Source organism: Dasypus novemcinctus, chromosome 5 (genome assembly GCF_030445035.2).
Source record: "Dasypus novemcinctus isolate mDasNov1 chromosome 5, mDasNov1.1.hap2, whole genome shotgun sequence".
NCBI lineage: Eukaryota > Metazoa > Chordata > Mammalia > Cingulata > Dasypodidae > Dasypus > Dasypus novemcinctus.
The window spans coordinates 31951594-31974682 of NC_080677.1; the positions used below are offsets into that span (position 1 = coordinate 31951594).

Below are 23089 nucleotides of genomic sequence, written 5' to 3' on the forward strand. Positions count from 1 at the left end.
TAAAACTTACCCATGCATACACCAAGTGCAAAAAAATGAAGTCAACTTCTATTAGCCTGTCATGTATTTACAAATAGTGCTTATAATATATTTGAAATGAGAAGGTGCTCTTTTAAGACCTAACTCTTTGAAAGCCATATAGTAATTTTGCATGGCTATTCATTTTAATTTGCTTCATGTTTAGCTTCTGAGCTCATACCTTTTCCTCTGAGATAAGCCAAACTGAAGCTTAAGTTTTCACCTTTCACAAAATCAACCTAAACACTGTCCTACTGTACTAAGAAACTAATAAACGAAATTTTAGAAACCAATTATCCTTACCCCAACCACACAGCACTGTCAGGTCTCTGTGCCTTCCACTAAGTGTTTCATGACTCAGTGTGGTGGGAAATGAGAGCATGGCCTGACAAATGAGCTAAAGGCAGAGTTCCCCCAGCAAACCAACCATGAGGCTATTTCAAATACCCCTTCTCCCAGGAATGAGTTGCCTAGTTCTGAAAATGACTTTGAAGGGAGGAAGGAATAAAGTACAAAACTTGTTCTAAGTACATTAGCCAATAACCAAGGCAACTTCCTTTAACCATAGAGATCAGATTGTCCATCAACAGGCAGCTTTCTGCCAGCCATTCGCTCACCATGTCAAGGCAATTTCTTACGTACAGCTTGTCTAAAAATTGTTATGTTGTAGAAAAAGGGCCATATTAACTCCTTAAGTCACTAAGAGTTACCAAAGGTAAGGAAAAATAAATAAGGGGTCTCTAGCTGATCAGTGAAGACAGAAATCTATCTCAGAATCATCACTCATAGGAAGTACCATCTTATACTGGCAAACCTATACCACATGTCCAAAAATATACTCTGTCAAAATAGCATTTAAGAGCAACAATCACTGCTTGACCATAGCCTCAACTATCCATCAGGAGAAATTTGTCCCTTGAAAGACCTCAAACCCCCTCGTAAAAGTTTTATGAAACTCATCCTAATTAAGGCAGAGATTCTGTTCCTGGACAGTATAGTGGATAGAAGGATCATGAAAAAGAGACCTGAATCTCAGTTCACTGCAGGAAGGTAAGAGGGATACAAGGTTTAGGAAACTAAAACCTAGGGTATGGGTGGCACATACCTTCCCACAAATAGTCCAGGAAACCAGCATAAGCCACAAACAATTCCTAGAATTCCTCTCTGCAGTTTAGTGTTATGCCTTCATAGAACCTGTGTAAACCTCTCACGCCATCCTTTCAAACCAAAGAGAGGCGATCCTATAATATACGGACATAGGATATTCCATTAAATGCTCACTCTCAAAGAAGCAGTCACGGGAAGTCATCAAATTTTCTGTGCTGTACCTGTTTGTGTTTTTCTGAGTGTCCACTTCCAAAGCTCTCTGATTCCTCAACAGATGGGATGTACAGTGAAACCAGTTGAGCCCTCTATGTCACAGCCTGCTAAAACCCTGTCATGAATAAAATAAAAGAGAAATTTTCACCAGGTCAAAAACGATGATTCTAATTTATTAAAAAGAGTTTCAGATTGTACTCTAGGGGTGTGACCAGTGACTTTGCCCTAGGTCACCTCCAAGTAACCATGAGTGTCAGCAAACTTTACACAATGAGCCCAAATCCAAGTCTCCTTGGCCCGTGGTGTTTCCTGTTTCCACCAGCCGGCTTTATGACTTGAGTGATTTGCAGAGATTCTTAGATTATATACACTCAACTCTTTCTTTTCCTCTTTATCTCCTTTTATCTGATACAGACAACCCAGCAAATGCAAGTCTCTGCCTCTGACAGGGTATCTCTACAACTTCAAGAATTACTATATAAGTATTGAACTAAATCTATTTCTTAAATGAAATAAAATAACCTTTGTTTCCTGCTGGAAGTAGAATTATTGACTCTTTTACAGTGATGTCGTGATAGCTCCAAAGCAGACCCTGTTCTGGCAGGGCTGACTGAAAGTACTTTACTGGAATTCTAGAAATTCTCTTTGGAGGTAAAGGACTGTTTTTACACACGTTTTTTGCAGAGTTACCCCCACCCCCAAACCCTGTCTCTGATCTCAAGCAATCATGATTCCCAAAGGCACCTGGCCAGTTCTGGTCATCTAGATAACAAACTGGTGGGGCTCTCCAAACGTTTTCCCCCTTAGGCACACTTGAATCAATCAGCAAGCTTATCTTCCAGAACCCCAGGCCAAGCTGGCAACTCCTCCTTTGCACTTCCTTCCCGGCAGTTTAGTGGGGTAACATCTAGGTGAAAGTATGCCTGACTGCCTTGTTTTCCTCAACACTCTGCCTGTCACGAACTTCAATTGTCTGATGCCAGGAATGTCAACTCCCAACACAGTTCCTAGAGTGACCATTAAGAAACTGCAGCCTCTGAACCTGTTAGCGTGGCCCAGGTGAAATACGAAAAGCATGTGAGGTCACCCAGCTTTGCCATCAATACAAAATAGAACGTGTAGGGCATATTTCCTATGTAACATTCACAGTAGCTATAGATGGTCCATCTTACCCAGAGAGAACTGAAAGGCCTATGAGGTGAAGGAATTGGGCTAAACCACCGTGAGGGTCATTACTGGGTCTGAAATGTCACAGTGCCTCCAGTTGTACGATATATCCAAACTACTAAAAGTTGGATTTGTCAGTAAAGCATATTTAAAGGTAATGGAGAGACTCATGAATCCAAATGCTAGTTCAATTACAATTAATAGGACTTATTGAGTACCAAACCAGATGCCAGGGAACACTTCTGCTTTCCCTTCCCAGTGGTTCTCAGTTTTCACTATGGGACCAAGTTCGATCCCCAGGGCCTCCTGGTAAAGGTGTGCCCACACAGCAAACCAGACCCACATGGTAAGCCATGCAGCAAGATGATGAAACAACAAAAAGAGAGGCAAAGGGGAAAGTCGAAGCAAGATGTAACAGAAACCAGGAACGGAGGTGGTGCAAGTGACAGGGAACCCTCTCCACATCAGAGGTCCCCAGGATCAATCCCAGTGAATCTTAGAGGAGAAAACGAGAAGAGAAGACAAAGAGAAATAGACACAGAAGATCACACAACAAATGGACACAGACAGCAAAAACAGTAGGGTGGAGTGGAAGGGGGAGAATATAATAATAATAAAATTTGGTTTTCATTATGCATCAGGATTAGCTGGGGAGCTTTGAAAACTACAGATGTCCAGACCACAGCTTCCAAGATTTGGATTTCTCTGGCTGAAGGCGGAAGCTGTTGTAAACCTCGCCAGGTGATGCTGTGTAGAGCCAAGATTCTACCTTCCCTGGCTAAATCCTCCATCACCACCAGTCTACAGTTCTGAAGCAAATCTCCACAGGCAGAACAAACATAAGTGGCCTTTACTTCCCTTCACCCCAAAAAAGGAGGGACTTGGAAGTAAATGACTGTCCAAGCCCAGGGGGTAGAGGCAAAGGATTAGAAAAAGAACAAAAAAGAGAGAAGGAAATTAAAGTCCTTTATGCTTCATTTGATCATCACCACCACCCACCTGAGGATGAGGAACCAAAGCTCAAAGAAATCAACAATGTGCTGGATGACTCAGCCAAAGAGCAGCAAAACAAGAATGTAAACCAGTCTCTCAGCCCAAAGCCTATGCTTTCTCCATGCTACCTTCCCCCACCTTGCAAGTCTAACCTCAAGGCTCCTCACCTTTGCAGCCCTTCACCTTTATTACCAACCAGATGAGGTGCCAGTGGTCAACTCTCCCAAGTCCTAACATGGTGGAATCAATGTACAAGAAAGGCTTCTTTGCCCTACTTTGTCTTACATACTTAGGACAGGACAGGGACAATTAGGTCTCAGCCATGGTTCTCTGCCTGGTATTCTAGTCTTCTCCTCTGGGATTGCAGCCCTGACCTGAATATCATCAGCCTAACAGGTCTGGAAACCTTATTTGTCCTGCCTTCCCTGCAACAGTTTCCCTTGCCAGTCCACAGCTTCATCTTTTACCTCCCACTGCTGAATGATAATGCACCTTCAATTTCTATACCTTTTGCTGCTGGGCTCCACCTTCTTGACTTAGTAACCCAGTATCAAAAGTCTATGGAGTCAGGACTAAGTACCTCTCAGTGCTGTGCCTGGACATCCTGGCTACGCCACTGTGAGTTAGCTTTTAGCCAGATCTATTTCGCTAGCTGGGTTAGGCAGGACTGGGCCCCCTGACCACTGATCCGATGCTCCCCACTACTTCATTCATGCCATATCATCTTCTAGGACTCCAGGTGAAGCCATAACTTAATGGTAAAGAGAAGTTGGGAAGCTATGGCAGCAAATGCAGCAGAAAGCATCAAAGGCATGGAGTGAGATGACCTGAATTTGAGTCCTAGTAAATAACCAGTTGTATGACCTTACTCGTTTTTTTTCTTCATGTCTAAAATGGAGATAATAATTTTGTCTTGCATGGCTACAGTTAGAAGTAATGTATATGAAAATACTTAATAAAAATGTATAAAGCCCTCTAGACAAATGTCAGTAAGATTACAAATAGAAGGGTATAAACAGTAATTGCCTGATTGGGAAAGAGTGTCTTTCTAAAGTCAGGAAGAGCTTAGCTGACACAATCTCCACCTTACATCTTATTTCTAGACATCCTTCCCTGGGGGTTTTCAAAATCACCCATTCTATTCCCTCCATCCTACTCCCTCTTCCCTTTTCCTTGCAGCAGTTACTCTGCCCTGCCCTTTCTGCAGTCTTTTACACAGCTTTGCAAGGAAAAAGAAAGAGAGGGGGAAAAAAGAGTAGTTGAAATAGGAGCATCAAGATGAAGAAATGGGTGCTCAATTGGGTCAGAGGAATGATTACAATAAGCAGAGCAAACAGGTGCTGTCCTAAGTGCTTTAGAAATATAGTCAAATAATCTTCATAGCAACCCTATGCGATAGGCTCTGCGATGTGCAGCCTCAAAAATGGCCCCAGATGATCCCTACCTCCTGGTTTCGATGCCCTGAGTTATCCCTTCACTGTGAGTGTGGGCTGAACCTAATGACTCACTTCTAATGAATATACTATGACAAAAATGATGGAATGTCACTGCCAAGATCAGGGAACAAAAAGACCATGGCTTCTGTCCTGGGTGCTTTCTCCCCCTCTCTTACAAACTCACTCTGAGGGAAGCCAACTGCCATGTTTTGGGCTAACCCTATGGAGAAGCCCACATGGCAAGGAACTGAGGAGAGTCTCCGACCAACAACCAGTGAAGAACTGGGGCCCTCAGTCAAACAGTCCACAAGGAATGGACTCCTGCCAACCACCAAATGAAACCATGAGTGGTCCTGGAAGTGAGTCCTCCAGTTGACCCTTTAGAAGAGACCTAGGAGCCCTGGCAGAATGACCTTGAACCAGAGACATCCAGTTAAGCTGCACCCAGATTCCTGACCCACAGGAATGTGCGATAATGTTTATTGATTTAAACTACTAAGTTATGGGTAACATCAAAAGACAATAACTAAAGGTCTATTGTTATCTCCATTTTGCAGATGAATGTACTGTGGCCCAGTCAGGTTAAGAAACTTTCCAGGTTATGTTGCTTGTAAGTGGCAGAGTTGTGATTCAAACCCAGAATCTGTGCTTCTATGTCACTTGAATGGTTTATGCTTCAATAAATAAGTGTCAAGATCGTTTATATATTATATTTTGTAAATGTAAAGTTTCTGCTGTTAAAGATGTAGAGACTCTAAAGCAGATGATAGATGATTGTTTTATCTTTAAGCTGCCTTTTGCCAGGTTCCCTGCCAAAGCAAGTTTATTTCTTACCATAGTATCACCCCAATCAAAGCAAAGCCCATCAATTCATTGTGCTATGTTCCAAACACAATGAAAGTCACATCAGCACCAACCCAGAGCAGAAAGCTATATAGAAGGTGCTCAGTAAGTATATATTGATTCATTCATTGGACTAAACTGCTCATTGAATGCCCACCAAAGAAACTGAAGACTATTTTTGGAAGACAAAATTTTGTTGTTTAAAAATATGGGAAGCAGATGTGGCTCAAGCAGTTGGGAGGTCCCAGGTTCAGTTCCCAGCACCTCCTAAAGAAGATGAGCAAGACAAGCTGTTGTGACGGGCTGGCATGGTGAGATGATGCAACAAGATGGTGCAACAAAGAGACACAATGAGGAAACACAATGAAAGACATAACAAGCAGGGAGCAGAGGTGGCTCAAGCAATTGGGCACCTCCCTCCCACATGGGAGGTCCTGGATTCAGTTTCCAGTGCCTCCTGAAAAAAAAGAAGACGAGCACACAATGAACAAACACAGAGGGTAGACAATGAGTGCAAACAACAGGGAATGGGGGTAATAAATAAATCTTAAAAAAAAAATAGGCACATGGGTAATTAGTCCACCCTGCTTACTATACAAACTGGTCTAATCTACAGCCCATTTCTGATACTAAGAACTCATGGAGAAACATACTTCTCAGTCTGCCCTTAGCCACAATGTTATACCACAAGGCAGCTTTAGTGGAGTGAATTCAAATATGAGCTCTGGAATCAGACTGATCTGGCTGTGCGACACAGGCAAGTTACTGACTCTCTGTGCTTCAATTTCCTTATCTGTAAAATGAAGATTATAATAGCATTCACTGCATGAGGTCTGTTGTAAGAAGTAAATGAAATAATGCTTGTAAAGTATGGAACAGCTAACAGCATGTGACAAGTGCTCAATAAATGTTAGATATTCGACCTTACTGCCCAGAGCCACAAATCTGGCCTCTGAATTTTCCAAGTGAGGACAGGCTCACTGCTGATCTAATGAAATGCATAATGGAACACTCCCCCACTGCCTGCCTGGAGCCCAGACTCCCATCAGCCTAGAAGCTGTGTTGCCTCTTTGGTGGATTCAGAAAAGAATGTGTTTTAGAGTGAAACTCCCACTACAAAAACAATGCATAAATAGAAAATTGGCAATATTGGATGCATAAGCGGTGGGCCTACCAGTCAGACTCTGGATCCTTTGCCTTTTGTTCACTGTCAGCTGGCCCGGGCTCCAGGAAGGAGGAGACCTTCTCTTGCTCCCCGGCACAGCAAGCTGCCTCTGCAGTATCAGGGCTTACTGACTTCCCTGCCACCTCGAAAAGTTCTGTATTTCTTTTATCATTTCCTTTCCCCTGCACTCTACAGTTTCTCCTACACATATACTCACAGTCTGCTCTCCTCTCTCCCTCAAGTTCTTTCTCCCTTGTCTTCCTTCACAAAACCTATTTGGAAATGGCTCACACAGGGAAATACAAGCTGATATTCTACCCTTGCAGTTTAAAAAACAAAAATACACACTGCACAGCGACTGGCCCTTAGTAGGCTCTCAAATAGTTGCTGAATTAAAATCCTTCCTGACTGAACCCTCCAAGTTTGGATGGAGACAGAGCATCTAACAATTTGCTCAGGGCACTGACTGGTGGAGAGCAGGAGGAAAGAAAAAAAAAAGAATATTCTACATCATCTGCACCAAGCCCCACCTCCTCTCTACCTTATACAGTAGAAAACGAGGCTCGGGGAATAACGCAATACAGACTACACAGCTCTTGGGGAGGAGAGCCCAGGCTGCCACCACATCTTCCTTCTTCCAGTCCAGTGCTTTCACAGGTGGGAACAAACCCTCCTTTCTTCCCAGAGGCACGGCTTGGTAAGGTAGGAGAGGCAGCTGGTGGTCTCCCTGCCCAGCACAGGCCTCGAATCCAGAGCCCGGCCTCTACTTCGTCTCCAGCAGATTTTCTGGGCTTTGACCCACACATCTCTCGGGATCTGACTCCCTTAGGGACTTTCTATCGAGCACGGCTAGGGGCGGGTCTGTGCTGAAGAGGGCCTGGACCGACCCTCCTCCTCTACTTCCAGCGCTCCTTGCTAGCTATTTATTCCCACCTTCCTCGGGCTCCAGCCTCCCTCGAAGGCCTCCGCGCGCTCGACTCCCAGCGCCTTGATGAGGCATGTTTAATCTTCCACCCGGATTATTTAACCTCCGCATCCTTGTTAACAAACAGCCATTATTAACGAGCTAGGAGACCCCATGGTGTGGGCTGCTGCAGACAATGTTGGCTCACTTGGCCTTCACCGGAGCAAATTCATAATCCTCCGCGACTCAGTGGCCCCGACCTCTCCCGCCAGGCCCGGGAGGGAGTCAGGAACATGAGCAGGACCGGAACGGTCTGGGCCCTTACCCCTGCCGCCGAGGGATCCGGATTGTGCACGACAGCCAGAGCTGCATCTCTCCCTTCCTTCCCCGCCCCTCTCCCTCGCTCATCCTTCTGGGGAGCGGAGGGGGTCTACAGTACGTTATAAATTTTACCTTTCCAGTGTGCAGGAGAGGCGAGAAGAGGCAGTGTCCCAGCTCCAGGCCTGCCTGTCCCCGAGGACACCAATTAAAGGACTAATTGGACAGCAATACATCAAAATCGCTCCCGGGAGTGGGTCCTCGGAGCACCAGGAATCCGCTACTCGGGCTTTTGTTTCAAAAACAGAAATACAGAGGAAGAAAGGAAGGGAAGGGGGGAAAAAAAAAAAAACCCACCTCGGCGGGGCCTGAGCAGCACGCGGACCGCGTGAACTCTGCCTCCGTGTTCGCTGCCAGCCTCTCCTCCAGGCTCAGCACATCAAAAGATCTTTCCTGCTTCTCTGTTCCGAAACCATCTCATTTATTCCCCTTTTCCTAGGCCGCCTAGAAAAAGATCCCTTGCCCCGGGACTCGCGAACAGAGCCCGTGGGGACGCGGCACAGTGGGACACGAGCTCGCCTGTACGGGTTGGAGAGAAACAAGCCCACCTCCCGCGCGCAGTGTTCCGGGTCTGCGCCTGATCCGGCTGGGAGAGGGGAGTGGACACTGCAGGGAGGCACATAGCGCCTCGAAGTCGGGACCGCTGCCTCGGCTGCGTTGGGCCCTCGCGTGGCGCTCGGACGCCTGCCAGAGCAGAGCGTGCCCGGGGGAGCTGGCCTCACCCGGGAGGGATTAGGTTAAAATGCGGGGAGGGGCATTTCGATGGGTGAGGAAAAGGGCTCTTCGGCGACGCGGCCCACAGGAACGCGCGCACGCAGAGGACCAGTCGGTGAGGGGGTCCGGCTTCCGAAGTACACGAAGCGGCCTCAGAAGCGAGCCCTTGACCCTTCCACCCAGCCTGTCTCGAAAGCACTGTTCGCTTGGCCCCATCCCAAGCCCGGGGTCCCCAGTCCTGCTCCCGGAATGGCGGGGGCCAGGCGACCTGCCCCACCGTTGGCTTAGAAGGAGGCCAAGCTTAAGACTGAGCTCCCGGTGTCCCGAAGACACCGGCTACCCTCGCCCCACGCGCGCCGCTCGGCTTCCCGACATCTCCGGCGAAGGCCCGAGTGCGCCACCGCCACGTGTCCCGGTGATCAGACCCGGACTGACGCTCCTGGGGCAGCACAGGGAGGGGCGGAGGCAGGCGGCGGCGCTGAGAGGGCACCAAGTGGGAAGCCAATCCCGACAGAGCCCCGGGGAGCGTTGGAGCCCTGAGGTCGGCGTCCGAGGGGCGCCGTTCCTCGCCATGCGGGTCCCAGGCCACGCGGGGCCAGCGCCGGAGAGTAGACGGAAACCGCGCCCTTCGCTAGCGGAGCCGGGGCCGAGGCGCGGAGGGCCCGGCTGCGGTGTCCAGCCCCGCCTGCAGCGGCCGAGGCAGAAGCAGCCCGGGGCCGCCACGGCAGCCAGGGCGCAGGCGGGCGCGCCCGCGAGGCCCGGCCTCACCTGCGCGCAAGGAGAGCCAGAGGCCGAACCTGGAGCGCCCCCGGTCCCGCGGGGGCCGCCCCCGCTCGCTTCCCTGGAGGAGCCAGATTGGAATGGCTGCTTTTGATCCCATTTGTTACCAACCCCGGCATTTGTTTTCCATTTTATAAACGCTTCCCTTTAAGTAATTGTCCCTGTTAACAGCGTATACCTTTCAGCAGCCCTCACTGCGCTATAAATAATCTCGATGAAGATGCAAGGATATGACTTTCACAAGATTGGACAATTGATTCAATCTGTGACCCGCGATCGCGAATAATATTGGAAGGCTATTTAAACAGATGAAGGCCTAAATTGTCTTGCTTGTATCTGAATTAATTTCTCATTCATCATCATTATGAAGTGATTGGTCTATTCAAGCTCTTCAGCCTGCTGGAACCGAGCGGGATTTAAATGAGATTGTAACACAATTTAAATGCTTGCCAACTTTAACGAGGCCAATTGAGCAGCTGCAATAAATACAAATATTTTTCTAAACAGCCTTGTTTTAAATAATTACTTAATGCTTTCATGTTATTTTTAAGTGGCAATCTTTCTCTCTCTCTCTCTTGCTCCAGGCTCAGAATATCACGCATGACTATTTGCTGAAAAGGCAATTTTGGAAACGACTTTGTGTTTCTGTTTGCTTTTGTAGACACATGCGTTGTGTGGTTGGATTGGGGTTTTTTTTCCCCCTCAGGGTCAATACTTCCAGCCCGAAAACTGGCACAAATGGCAAACTGGGCCTTCCTTGGTTTCGCCCTACTGCAGTGTGATGTGTCTGCCCCGGCCAGAGAGAAGCTGAGTGATCAAAGAAATTTGCCATTGGACCAATTCATTTATCCAGAAATGTTTTAGCTGGATCTTGTAAACGAAATCTGTGCGAATGCACTTACAAATGATAACCCGAAGAGTAGCATCGATTATGATTTGTCCTGATGACCGTCATCATCTTGAACAAATCAGAATTCCTGTGTATCCCAAAGGTGTCCCTTAGGAAGTTCATTCTGCTGGCAGTCTGGCTCCCGTGCAAGTCGACAGGAGTGGGTGGAGGCCGCCGGCCGATTTCTTTGTTAGAAAGGGAACCGACACCGAAAGCGCTCCTCATCACAACGAATGATTTCCAGGGGAGGGAATAACTAGAAGAAACCCCAATTTTTTTGCCCTCCCAACCTCCTCTCCCCACCCCTCACCGACTCCTACCCCTCCCTCTCCCACTCCGGGGTGGGGGGGTGCGCAAGAAGAGGATGCTGAGTAGGCCGCGCTCTTCCCACTTGGAAAATGCCATCCCTCTGGCCATCCTCGGCAACTGTCCGTGGTGACACCCATGCTCTCCGGCCGACATATGGCAGCGGGTGTTTCCTGGGTCCGGGAATAATGGAAGCAACCGGGCGGGAGAAGCCTGGGGAACAAAAGAATCCTTAAACTTTCACAAATGAGCTGGGGGGGGAGGGGGATGGGAGGGCGGGAGAACACGAGACTTGCTGTGGGGACCGAAGCTCCGGCTGGGGGTGACCATCCAGTGCCATGTCCCTCTGGGAGGCCTAAGGTGAGCGGGTACATTAGGACTTGCTTCTCCCTCTGCCTGCGATGAGGGGTAGCCTCGATGATTGGGCTGTGCAAGCGCAGGGTTCGAGCCTAGGACCGCGGAAACCGGTACAGTCACTAGAGAAACCCTTCGTGGGACAGGCCACACTGGGAGACACGGTCCTACTGTAGGCCAGAAAAAAATAAATAATGGGGACAGGGATGGAGGAACCGAGTGATTTGCTAGGTAACTGGCAATTTAATGCCAGAGTTAGGGAGCTGCTGGCCGGAATCATACCGTCTTCGGAGGCTCTTGCGGCGCCCATCCTCTTTATCCTGTTGTTTAAAATGAGCATTATCCCAAACATATGCAATGCAATCAGTTTGGTCACACTTACAAGAACACGCTTTAATAAGGCAATCAATCACACGCTAACAAGCCAGCGACGGCCCGCGCCTGGCGCTCACTCCTGCAGCGGGGCGCTGGTCCTGCCCGGCCAGGCAGACCCGGCTGGGGACTTGCGTGGCGCTCCCAGGGTCCCGCTGGGCCCCGAAGGCTTTGGGAGCCGCGGGGAAGTTTGAGTCTGGAGTGAGGTGTCATACTTGCTGGGGCAACTGTGGACTCTTGGCCCCAAAGCCCGTGGGGGTGGGGAAGGAGGAAAAGCAGGAACCTAGAGCTGCATTGGTGTGAGACCGGCAGCGCCCATTTTCCTACCTGCAAAATGGGCCGGAGGTAGAGTAAAGTGGAGTAGAGGCGTTCAGAAAGTTGAAAAATGAAAACAACACCCAGTCAGTCCTGGTCCAGCTTTCCCATTTTACAGATGAAGAGACTGAGCTTGCAGGGGAGGTGCCTTCTTCACGGTCATCTCCCACGTGTCCTGTCCCCACCACCACCACCAAAAGGGAGAATGCCAAGCCACATGGGGCTGCCCAGTGCAGTCGGGTTAGGCAGAGCATGTTTTATGGTGGGGGGTGGGGGAAAGGGGAGCTGCTTAGCGCCAAACTGCAAACCTTGGCAAAAGGGAAATTTCATTATGAAGTAATGAGTAATTCCTCCTGGCAAGATGTATTGTTATATCTTCCACTTCAATTTGGAGGAAGAGAGGCTCAATTACCCAGAAAATACAGTCAATTAAAGGCTGCTGATTGGACACGAGGCCGGATCATCGATCTTGTACTTTCCAATATCGCTGCAGACACCTCATTTTCCCTCCCTATTAACTGAAAATACGCCTGGCATTACGGCAACCCATAGCCCATTTACCTGTCGCAAGCAATCTCAGCCCAATTCTGAGCCACTGCGAAATTTGCCAGGTTCGGGACCCAGGCTCCCAGGTGCAGAGCGAGTTGCACAGAGCTGGGAAGGGGGTAGTGGTGCTGGGAACCCTGGTGCGAAGCTTTGCTTGGGAGGGCAGGGGTCACTTTGTGGGGGGCAATTGATCTGAAGCCCAAGGCAGGGTGGACTGCAGTAGAGGAGCCCCTACCTGCTGCCAGAGGGCCCCTGGTGTCCATGCAGACCCGGACCTCCCATCCTTGTTGGACATGTATCTCTTCCCTGCTTGAGTGGGACTCCAGAGGCAGCCACACTTGACTGCCGTGTAGGACAAGGAGGGGGATGTGGTGCTGAGCACTGCCTGTCCCCTTCCCCTGACTGGCCCAGGAGTTCATCCTGAGGATGAGGCCAGAGCCTGAGATGTTTAGGAACCTTCCAACCCAAGGCAGGAGATCCCCTCCCTCCTCTCCTCCCCACCTTCAGATGCAGACCACGCTTGACCGGCAAACCCAGCTTTCTGCAGAGTTCAGGCTGCTCAGGCTCTGCAGCCACTGCTGTAAATACTTGCCACCACCTTGGGTCAGGATAGAGACTGGCCCACAGAGACCAAGGCCACCACCCGCCCCCCCCCTTCCCCAAAGGACTGGAGAGCAACTGGAGATAAAAACCTTGCAGGGGTGAAAGTGGCATCAGAGCTCTGCGAGGCCCAGTTCAACATGCATGGAATTAAGGAAATGCACACCCCCCAGGGCAGCTCCAAGCCTGCCTTCTCCACTTTTGCCCAAAGCCCTTTGGAACCTGCCAATGCCCAAGAGAGGCCTGGAAGCCTGGCTGTGCACCCATCTTTTTGTTCCTCCCCTACCCCAACCCATATTGGCTAAACTAGCAATTGAAAAAGAGTCAGGTGCTCCTGCTGCCAAAAAAGCAAAATGCTAAAATGAGAATCATGTCCAGCTTTTATTGCAATATGGTTAACAAATTATAACAGCAAAATCTTTGGGCTTTGAAGGACAACCAAAACAAACCAAATTCATGTCCTGCAGGGAGAACCACTCCCACCCAGTCCAGGCGAAGCTTGCATTGGGGGGAAACATGTTCTCCTCTCCCTTAAAAGACTGGCTGCAAGAAATGAGTGTAGGATTGAGGATTTAGGAGTGGTCCCCAAACTGGTGAAAGGGCAAGACAGAGTCCCCAAAGGGGACAGAAGGCTCCTGGTGGTGGAGGGGAGGACCATGAGAGGAACGAGGATGTAAAACTGCCAAATGCAAGGGGAAGAGTCAGAAAACTCTTACTGAAGCAAAGGTGAAGAAGCAATGGATGGAAATGGCCTCTCTAATTTGCTGCCAGCTACTGGGGGAGGGAGGAGGGGCCCCCCTTCCCTAAGCTCTTCCCTGGGCGCCTTGTTAGCAGCTCAGCTCTGGGCTCTGAGGCCAGCAGCACGGTGATCATCATTATACATTCAACATTCAAAAACCCTCCTCACACACATCACTTGCTAATCAGCATGCGCTGGGCCCAGGGAGAAGAGGCTTGGCCTTGTGCGAGCCCGTCAAGGGGCCCTGGGGCAGCTGCAGCCTCCCACCAATGCCAGACAAAAAGTGTGTGGGGTTGGGGGATGGAGTTGCAAGTTGAGAGGTATCAGGAAAACTGGGAGGGCCAGAAGATGCTGTGTAATGGAGGTCCCAGGAAGGTGAGGGAGCCCCAGGTTCCACACCCAGTGGCAGGACTCTCCGTGGTGCCACAGCACCTCTCTCACTCTCTCCCATGCACGGATGGTGCCCTGCCATCCACAAACCCCAGCCAGGCCTTGGAAAAGCTGGCAAAGATTAATCTCTACCTGCTCTGCAAACAGCGCTTTGTTCAGAGAGACAGTAATTTCCATTTCCACTATGTGGGCTTGGCCTTGGCAAGGGTGGGGTCTCCGGTGAGGAAGGAGTTGGAGAGTGTGGGGTGCTGAGGGGCTCGATAGTGGTTGCTCTTGCTGCTAACTTTTGTTTAGCTTTGGAGCTCTGGCCTCAACCCGGGTCAGGGCGGTGCAAAGAAGGGGCCTCCCCAAAAGAAGGTCGCTCAGCCTCAGCACCCCAGCCCCACTCCTATTCCCCAAACCGCCAGCCACGGCCCCTTCCCAGGCGTCCCAATCCTCGAGGCTGAGTCAGTCTGGTCCTCTGCGCCTTCTCCTTTCCCCTTGGTGTTCTGGGGGCGGAGAGGGGTGCTGGCTGAGTCCCCGGGGGCCCCCCACGGGCATCCTGGAGCCGGCAGCCCGCGGGCGACCCCTTATCTGGTGAGGGGCACCTCCTCCCTCTGGTCCAACGCCACGGAGGAGGCCTTGCTGAGCACGGAGGGCGCGAAGGTGAGAAAGGAGTCCGAGCGGGAGGTGGAGGCACAGGTGAAGTCCGAGGCGGCGGCGGCGGCGGCGCGGGGCGCCAGCCCGTTGGCCGGGCCGCTGTGGCAGGCGAGGCAGGAGCACGGGCCGCCGGCGGCCGAGGCTCCCAGTCCGTGCGCGGGGCCGGGGTAGAGCGGCGGGTGGCGGAAGGCGCACAGCAGTTCGGGCCGCGGGTAGGGCTGCGAGAGCACGCGGAACGTGTCGAGCGGGCGCAGGGGGCCGCTGAAGGGCGACGCGGCGGCCGAGGCGGCGGACGCGGCTCCCAGGCCCACGGGCGAGTAGTAGGGCAGGGGCAGGTGCGACGGGAAGGGGTAGGGCAGGCCGCCCGCGGCCGCCGCGTGGCTCATCATGTACGTGTAGAAGGCGGGGTCGGCCGGGTGCGGCCACGTCATGGCCAGCCGCTGTCGCTTGTCCTTCATGCGCCGGTTTTGGAACCACACCTGGGGGCAGGAGCGGAGCCGGTCGGTCGCCTGGTTCTGGCTCCATGGCCCAGAGACCAGAAGTCCTGCCCCACTCGGGTGGGCAAGGTCCACAGGGCGGGGAAGAGCAAAGCAGAGACCAGCTGGGCAGGGCAGGTCCCTCCATCACCTGAGCTGGCTTCCTGTCCCTGCCCCTCCGTTCCCCCACCCTCGCAGCTAACATCCCCTGGGGTGCCAGAACCCAGTGTGGTATGCATGTGGCAGGGGACCAAGATTCGGTTGGTTTTTCCTGCGTTCTGACGTAAGTGCCTTGCTGCAGCCCCCCCCCCCCAAAAAAAAGGCACCCTCTTCCAGCCTCTCCCCCTTGGGGCACTTCCTTAGCACCTGCACAAGCACCCCCATCCCCAGTGCCTGTTTCACTAAGCATAGCAGCAGCACCTGCCTGGGGCTGACAGGCCGGTAAATCTGCACTGGGTGACAGCTCCCCCCGCCCCTCCAGTCCTCCCAAACAGGCTTGGAGACCCCGGGCCCTGCTGCCACGTGGCAAGGAGACCCCAGACCGCGGGTCTGAGTGGGTGCACCCCCCTTCAGGCCTCCTTCAGCCGCGCATACCTTGATGGTGGTTTCGGGCAAGTTTAGGGCAGCCGCCAGCTCGCATCTCCGCGGCCTGGATACATAGTTCTCCCGATAGAATTCCTTCTCCAGCCGGGCAATCTGCTCCCGGGTGAAGGCCGTGCGGTAACGGCGCATCTGGTCACTGGCGCTGCAGGCCAGGGTGCCCTGCGAGCCACCGCCTCCGCCGCCGCCACCGTTGCTTTTGGGCGCCTCACTGCCGCCGTTTGGACTGCCAGCCAGCGCCTCCGAGCCCGGCCCTGCTCGGGAAGCCCAGGGCACAAGCGTGCACACACAGACACACAACAAACACAAACGCCGTTGTCGGGGGGCTGGGGGCCCTGGGGTGGGAAGAGGTGGGCTTGGGACCCCCTCCACCTTAGACCTTGCTCCTACTGGCATGCTGCGGACTCGGGGCAGGCTGTCCCTGGGAAGGGCACGGCGCAGCAGTTTGGAGGCCCAGCCCCAGCTGCTGGCTGAAGGCCTGGGCCTAAGGCGGGCTGATACAGAAGCCCGCAGCCTCCCTCCCCACTCACCCTGGGACAGCCGCAGGGTGCAACCTCTCTGAGCTTTCTGCTCACAGTTGGCAGGGACAGAAGTGGGCAAGGATGTATGTACATATCTGACAGGAGGGGGAGTCGATGTGAACCTTAGCGGTTCTGGGTGCTAGGCAGGCCCGTCCTGAGTTTCCTTGCTCCTGTGCAGAAGGGGGAAGGTGTGCCAGGTGGAGTGTGTGGCGGGTGGTGTGGGAATGCACACTTAGAGTCCTATTACTCCTACACTGCAGCCTGTTTGAGTGGAGTGTATCACCTTGCACGTCTGAAGACTCTTTAAGGTAGAATCTGGGTTGAGTGGATGATGGGGTGGAAGAGGTGGTTGTGGGTGCACAAGGAGTCAGCTGCCAAGGCCAAGGGGTGGCCTTTCTTCCCTCCCAGGCCCTTCCCACTCACAGCCTTAGGACCCTGGCAGGCTGCGATGGTAGGTCTCCCTCCCCTGCCCCCTCCCCGCAGGCCAGGGGCCCTAGGCCGTAGGAGGGAGACAGCCTTCAGGGGCATTTACTCCCCTAGCTCTAGGCCCAGATCTGATGAGTTCTCCAATTAAAGCAGTGTGACAACCCCCCACTTCGGGCCTACTCCAGGGAAGGGTGGGGCTCTTGCCCCCTGCGGCTCTTTTTCCTTTGGGTGGAGAAGTGGGACTGCAAGGAGATCGGGAGGGGGAAGGGTCCGAGCTCTGCCTTTTCAAATGCAACCGGAGACCACAGGCAATTAGACCATTGGGACCATTTCCGACCTGGCGCCACCGAGCCCGGGAAGTGACAAGGTAATCTGGATCTCTGACCGACGTGCAAACTGGTCGGAGGGCCACAGCACCCGGGACGCCGGAGTCGACGGGGATTTTACGGTCCTTTATGGACTCAGGGCTTCCTGTCCCTACCGACCCGCGTTTGATCTCGCCCACCACCGGGGAAAGGTGTCTTCCCAGTACAGTTGAAACATTCCCACAAAACCCTGGGGGGCTGGAGGAGTGCTCTGAATCTCCCTCAAGCCCAGGGTTCCTGTCTCCCCTTGCCCCAGGGCACAGCTCTCACCCTCAGTCCCGCCAATGCCAGAGAAACCCCTGCCAGGGCGCAGATAACTGGGGAGAGTTGCTCAGGTGGGTCCCCCTAGGACAGGGTGACTCCCAGAAGGAGTATCTCCCTCCTGGCCTGAATTGAGGTGCTGGGTGGGGGCGGTGGGAGGCCCGGGGAACGGAAGGGCGCGATGGCTACCTTTGCTGTGCTGGTACTCTCCGTTCCCTGTGGCGCAGTCCGGGGTGCAGCTCACCTCGATTTCTTCATAGAAATCCGACTCGGTGTCCGAACTGCTGGGTTGTCCCTGGCCTGAGAGGCTGCTGCTGCCCGAGGGGGCCGGAGGGCCCGGGCCGAGGACGGCCGCGCCAGCTGCTCTCGATTCGGCGCCAGTTGCTGCCGTGCCGCCTGCCAGTCCGTCCACCGGCTCCTCCTCCGGGCCTCCCCCGCCGCGCTCCCGGGCGGCCGGAGGACCAGCCCGCGGGCTCAGGCAACTACGGGGCACCATCTTCTCGGGCGGCTCTGGCAGCGGGCTACCCACGGCTTCGGACAAACTGGAGACCCTCTTGCCAACCAGGGTGCCAAGCTGACCCCCATCCAAAAACATGACTATGTCCTTTCGGCTCTCCATCCCGGGGCTCTGCGGAGCCGGGGGGCGGGGGAGGGGTAGGAGAAAAGCCCCAAGTGAGCTCCTCACCCCCGGTTCCCGGGGTCCCCAGCGACCGGACAGATCTTGGCTGCGGGAGGAAGAAAGAGGCCCGGCTGCTGGGCGGGCGCGGAGTGGCCGGCGCGCGATGTCGGCGGTGACGGCGGCGGTGGCGGTGGGGAGCTGGGGTCACCTTGTGATGCGAGCGTTCCTCTGTGCCGCACCGCCTCTGGGAGGAAGCCCCATTGCCCTCTTCTTTCTAAGCTGTCATCCCCTCACTGCAATCGTCATTACAGTACCTCTGGTGACGCCACTAGGCGAGCGCAAGTGGATAAATAGAAACGTCTGCCACAGCGAAGATGAAAGGAGACCCGCAGCTAATGGCTCGACAGTGATGCGCCAGGTGTGGGCCTCGCTCGAATGGGGAGGAGAGTGTGAAAACAGGCAGAGAGACACACACACTGAGAGAGGGAGACACCCTGGCAGAGGGGATGCAAATGGAATTCCGCAGAAAGAAAAGAGAGCTTAATGCGCGCGGCGAGTTCCGCAGGGGCAGCGGGACTCGGTAATTGAATACGCTTTTGATTTTTTTGTTGTTTGTTTGGTTGTTGTGTTGGCTTTTGTTTCCTTAACTTGGTGCCTTGGTGCAACACTGATGAGAGACTACCCAACTGCATTTTAGAAGTGTGGAGGCCGGTTCCTCTCGCCTCGCTTCTCTAGGCAGTCACTCCTGCTGCCTGCCCCGGGCTAACTAACCTCATCCTGGCTCCAAAGTCTTTTTTTACAAGCTACCGAAAAATGTATCCCACAGCCGCGCCCCCGCACCCCCCCCCCCCCCCCCCGCCCCACCTTGTCTGGAGAGCTTGAGCCTGGGATATCCTTTCCTCTCTCTTCCTCCTCCCTCCCCCCAATCCCCACCCCCCACCCCCAACTGTCTCTTTCCGTCTGGGAACCAAAAGAGAACTTTTTGTTTTTCCTTACCCAATGGGCAAGAGAAAAAAATGCCTTAGTATTTTTTTTCTTTAAAGATCGGCCTTGGCTCCCGACTCAAAGTGTTCATTGATTTTTTTTAAACCCCCTTACACTCATCTAGGTGGTCCTAAGCTTTCCTCAGCCAGGCTTGACCTCGAGGTGCCTATTCCTAGAAGAAATCGGTTTCCGTTTCCTCGCCTGCATTTCAGGTATGTGGGGTGGGGAGAGGTTCTAAGAGTCGCCTTTTTTCTTGCCTGCATTTTAAGCTATTCACTCAGAGTCAACGAATTCTTCAGGAAATAGGTTTTGCCAGGGAAGAGGCACTGGGCAGTTCGGCTCCTAAAGCCGCAGAGGCGTCAGAGGTCCCTAGCTGAGAGAAGGCGCTGCGGGCCCCTGAGGGGTTAGGGCACTGGGTGAGAGTGCTTCGGGGTTTGCAGAACTTGGACTCCCTGGATCCTCCTCCGGTTCCTTTCAAGGGCCTGCCGTCCCCAGCTCCAAAAGTGGGTGGCATTGGAGGTAAAAGAGGGAAAGAAAAGCCTTTTAAAATGTCCAGAAAGAGAAAGTGACCCAGGGCTCTGTGAAATCTTTGGCCATGGAAGGCGTACCCTCATCGCAGAGCTGGGGGGCGTTTGTGGAGCATAGCATCTTTGGGGGTGACAGTAGGCACCCTCTTCGGTCTTCTTCCATGGAAGGCAGATGTGAACCCGATAGGAAACTGACCCCTCGTGCCCTGAGCTAGTGTGCCCAGGGCAGGTGGGCTGGGTCTCTCCTCCATTTAGCTGAGAGCAGGAGATAGGCACCTTTTCCTACCTGGGTCCCCTACAACTCCCCTTTCTCTGCCCCCTCCCCAGAGCTTCCACATCCCGCACTAGCAGAAAAGGGTGGCCCCTGCATGCTCCTCCTCCGGATCCGTAAATTTTAAAGAAAAGCCCCTCCACCACTACCTTTAGGTCTTCTTCCTTCCTCCTCCTTTTCTCTCCTCCTCCTTTTTCTCTTCCCTTCAATCCCCCTACTCCCTCCACTCTCAGCCTTCCCATCCATGGGGTTATGGGGGGTGGAGGAAGCAAAAGGTTCAGGCAAAGACAAAAGCTCTCTTCCCAGTCTCCCAATTCAGTAAGAAAATGCTCCCTAACCTCGCAGGGCGGGGGAGGGCGGGGGCATCTCTTCTCTGGGGACTTCCAAAGCCGCCTTCCCCCAAGCACCACTGGCCCACAAATCCAGGGGATATTTTAGAGAGGAGACACAGGGTGTGGGGAAGGGACCAAATCCCAGAGTCTTTCGCTGAGGTGCACAGAGTTGTAAATGCACTCTGGCACTCCCTGCCCTTCCTCCGGCTCAGCCGGAGCCTGCTGAGAGCACTGGGACTTGCTTTCACCCCGCGGTCAAAGTCCAGCTGCCTAGCGCCGGTCTTAAACCCACTGCTGCCGTGCACCCTCCGCCTGGCCCTCCCAGAACTGGGCCTGGGTCTGCCCACCCTCCCCACCCCGGTGACCCCCCTCCCCACCCTGCTGCACCCCACCACCTTCTCTCAGCAGCCCCTGCTGCGCCCACCTCCTTGGGGCAGGGTCCTTAGAGGTACTCCCAACTCCCCTGCCCCACCCCCAGCTTTGCATTCAGTGGGAGGGTCCTGCGTTTGATCTCTTTTCCTCTGGGTTTTCCCAGAGATGAAAGCGGAGCAGGATTGAGAGAGATCAAGGGGTGCCACTTCGTCTCCTTCCTGGGTCCGGCCCTACGGGAGGGGGGGTCTTCCTTTCGGTGCCGAGGGAGGGGGCTAAATCCTCTCTGGACTCCTGACTCCCGCCCCATCCCTTCCCCCTACTGTCTCCCCCCAAACGGTCCTTTCAAAGCAGCCTCAGTTTCCCCAGTCTTGAGAGATCTACTGCACTCTGGTCGCAAGAACTGGGAACATAAACATTTTTTTAAATCAAATGTCACTTCTTCCTGAAGCATTCTTTCGTGAACATCAGCAGAAGAAAGACGAGATAAAGGTCCGATTTTTAATGGGAGGAAGGAGAAAAAGAGAGGACTGAATACTGGATAAGAACACGTTTTCTTGTCTTTGAGGGGGTGCATCCTAATAGAGTCCTTAGCACTAAATTTTGCAGGTTATGCACCACACGGCTCGAAACCGAAGATAAATTTGTAGAGGCAGTGAAACGCGCGACCTCATTAAAGCGGGTGGCAGCAGCCTAAGGGACCGGGGCGGTCTCTCGTCCCCACCAGGGGTGGGGAGCACACACCCCCCCTCGGCGAGTCCACCAGCCCCCTCCCCGCTGGGGACGCCGGGCTGGGGTCCAGCCGGCTCCTTTCCGATTGAAATTCTTGGGACTTCAAAAGCTCGAGGCTCTGCTTCCGCCCTGGCTGGGCAGGGCCGAGGCTGGGTGGGAACCCCGGGGACCCGAGGGAGATAAGCTGCGCAGGTCGTTTTAAATGCAATCGGAAGGCAGGATGGGCTACCAGACGCGCGGGTCCGCTGGAGCCTCTCCGCTTCCCAAGAAAACCCGGCTCGGGAGAGCGGCGACGGCGGGACTGCCCCAAGGGCCCTGAGCGCCTTCCGAGCCTGCAGCGGGGCTCCCTGCGCGCACACGCCTCCGGGTGGAGGGGAAGGGACCAGGAGGCTGGCACGGGGGGGGGGACCTGGGTACCCGGGAACGGGTTTGGCTGCTTTGGTGTTGGCAAAAATTTTATCAGGCAAACACTTGTTTTCTCACTTTGGTGAAACGTAAGCACAAAGGGAGCTCCCTTTTAAGCCGTGAGCGTCGCCCGGCTGTCGTGGCTAGTGATCTGGGGCCCTCGGTCATCTCCCAGGCCGCAGCGCCGGCCGTTGCCGTCGAGGTTCCAGGGCGGCTGGGTCTCCGCCTCGGGGGTGGTCCCGCCGGGATCTGGCGGCCGCCAACGCCTCGCTGAGAGCCCCGGCGCCCAGAGGCACCGCGGGGCGCGCCCCTCGGGGAACAGGCCCAGTGGATCCCAGGCGCCGGGAGGTCAGGCTCCCCGCCGCAGGGACACCGCAGCGCGGCGGGGCGCGGCTGCCGCGGGCACCACAGAGCTTGCCTCCTTCAGACGGGCGGAACCTGCGGTTTGGGGGCCTCTTGAATTTGGACAAGCTCTTCCTCCTCCCCGGGCCTCTGGAAAGAAGGACCAAGCGCCTGGGGCTGGAAGCTGGATGCGTTGCGGATCCCCGACCGTCCTCGTCCCCCTGTGCCTGCAGCGGCTCTACACCTGCCGGCGCCGACTCCGGAGGCCCGAGGCCCGGCGGCTGCCAGCGTGGCTGCGGACGTCCTCCCACGGCGCGCTCTGCCCGCGGCCCGGCGGCCCAGATCTCCTCGCCTCCCCCTCACTGGCAAGGCACTGGAGGCACCAAGGCAAGAATGGCTCTCTGAGGACCGCCCAAAGCTCGAGGCTTGTCCAGCCTCAAGCCACCAACCTGATGAGTCCAACGCAGTTTGTTTCAAAACCTGGACAACCTGCCTAACACCCAAAGCAAAGGCCCAGGGCACCCCGCGTCCCCCACCCTAGCAGAGATGGAGTCTCCCTTGGTCATTACTGTCCTGAAATTTGCCTTCATTACAAAGCGCATCGACAACCATTTCTCTTTGACTCTACAACAGCTCTTTAAAATGCCCCAAAAGGCTGCTTTGTCTTTTTCCCACCCACGTCCTTCTAAGGCTCTGTCCATCCGTACCCTTCAACATCCCCCCCCCCCACCACCACCACCAATGCCTAATCTCTCCAAAAGCAACCCTCCACAAACCCTTGCTGGATTGGGGAGGTGGGGGGTGAGGTTGCAGGGGGCTCTCAGAGGGGGGTCTGCCTACCTTCAGAAGCATCTGCATGGCTGGAATGCTCAGGACCCACACTCCTGGACTGTCCTCACCCCAGGTTTTCCCAGGAGGACAAAGAGGATGCCCACCTGGAAGTTTGGGAACCCCATGTGATAAGGACAGTTGCCATTCTAAGCATTTCACT

General features: G+C 53.8%; 1 protein-coding gene across 1 annotated transcript; it reads right to left on the reverse strand.

Moving 5' to 3' along the window:
- Positions 1-13468: 13468 nt before the first annotated feature.
- Positions 13469-18941, reverse strand: EVX1 (even-skipped homeobox 1). Its single transcript, XM_058296847.1, has 3 exons — positions 17707-18941; positions 15939-16198; positions 13469-15347 (listed from the first exon to the last, which is right to left on the reverse strand). Exons 1-3 carry the CDS (start codon positions 18134-18136, stop codon positions 14799-14801), a joined length of 1239 nt encoding a protein of 412 aa, XP_058152830.1. The 5' UTR covers positions 18137-18941; the 3' UTR covers positions 13469-14798.
- Between the last annotated feature and the right edge of the window lie 4148 nt (positions 18942-23089).

Excerpts from the sequence above, each read along its gene's own strand:
- EVX1 (XM_058296847.1), bottom strand. The coding sequence starts at position 18,136 with ATGGAGAGCCGAAAGGACATAGTCATGTTTTTGGATGGGGGTCAGCTT. Across the intron at positions 16,199-17,706 it reads AGAGTACCAGCACAGCAAAG|GGCCGGGCTCGGAGGCGCTG; the intron begins GTAGCCATCGCG and ends CTTCCCGAGCAG. Across the intron at positions 15,348-15,938 it reads TGCCCGAAACCACCATCAAG|GTGTGGTTCCAAAACCGGCG; the intron begins GTATGCGCGGCT and ends TCCTGCCCCCAG.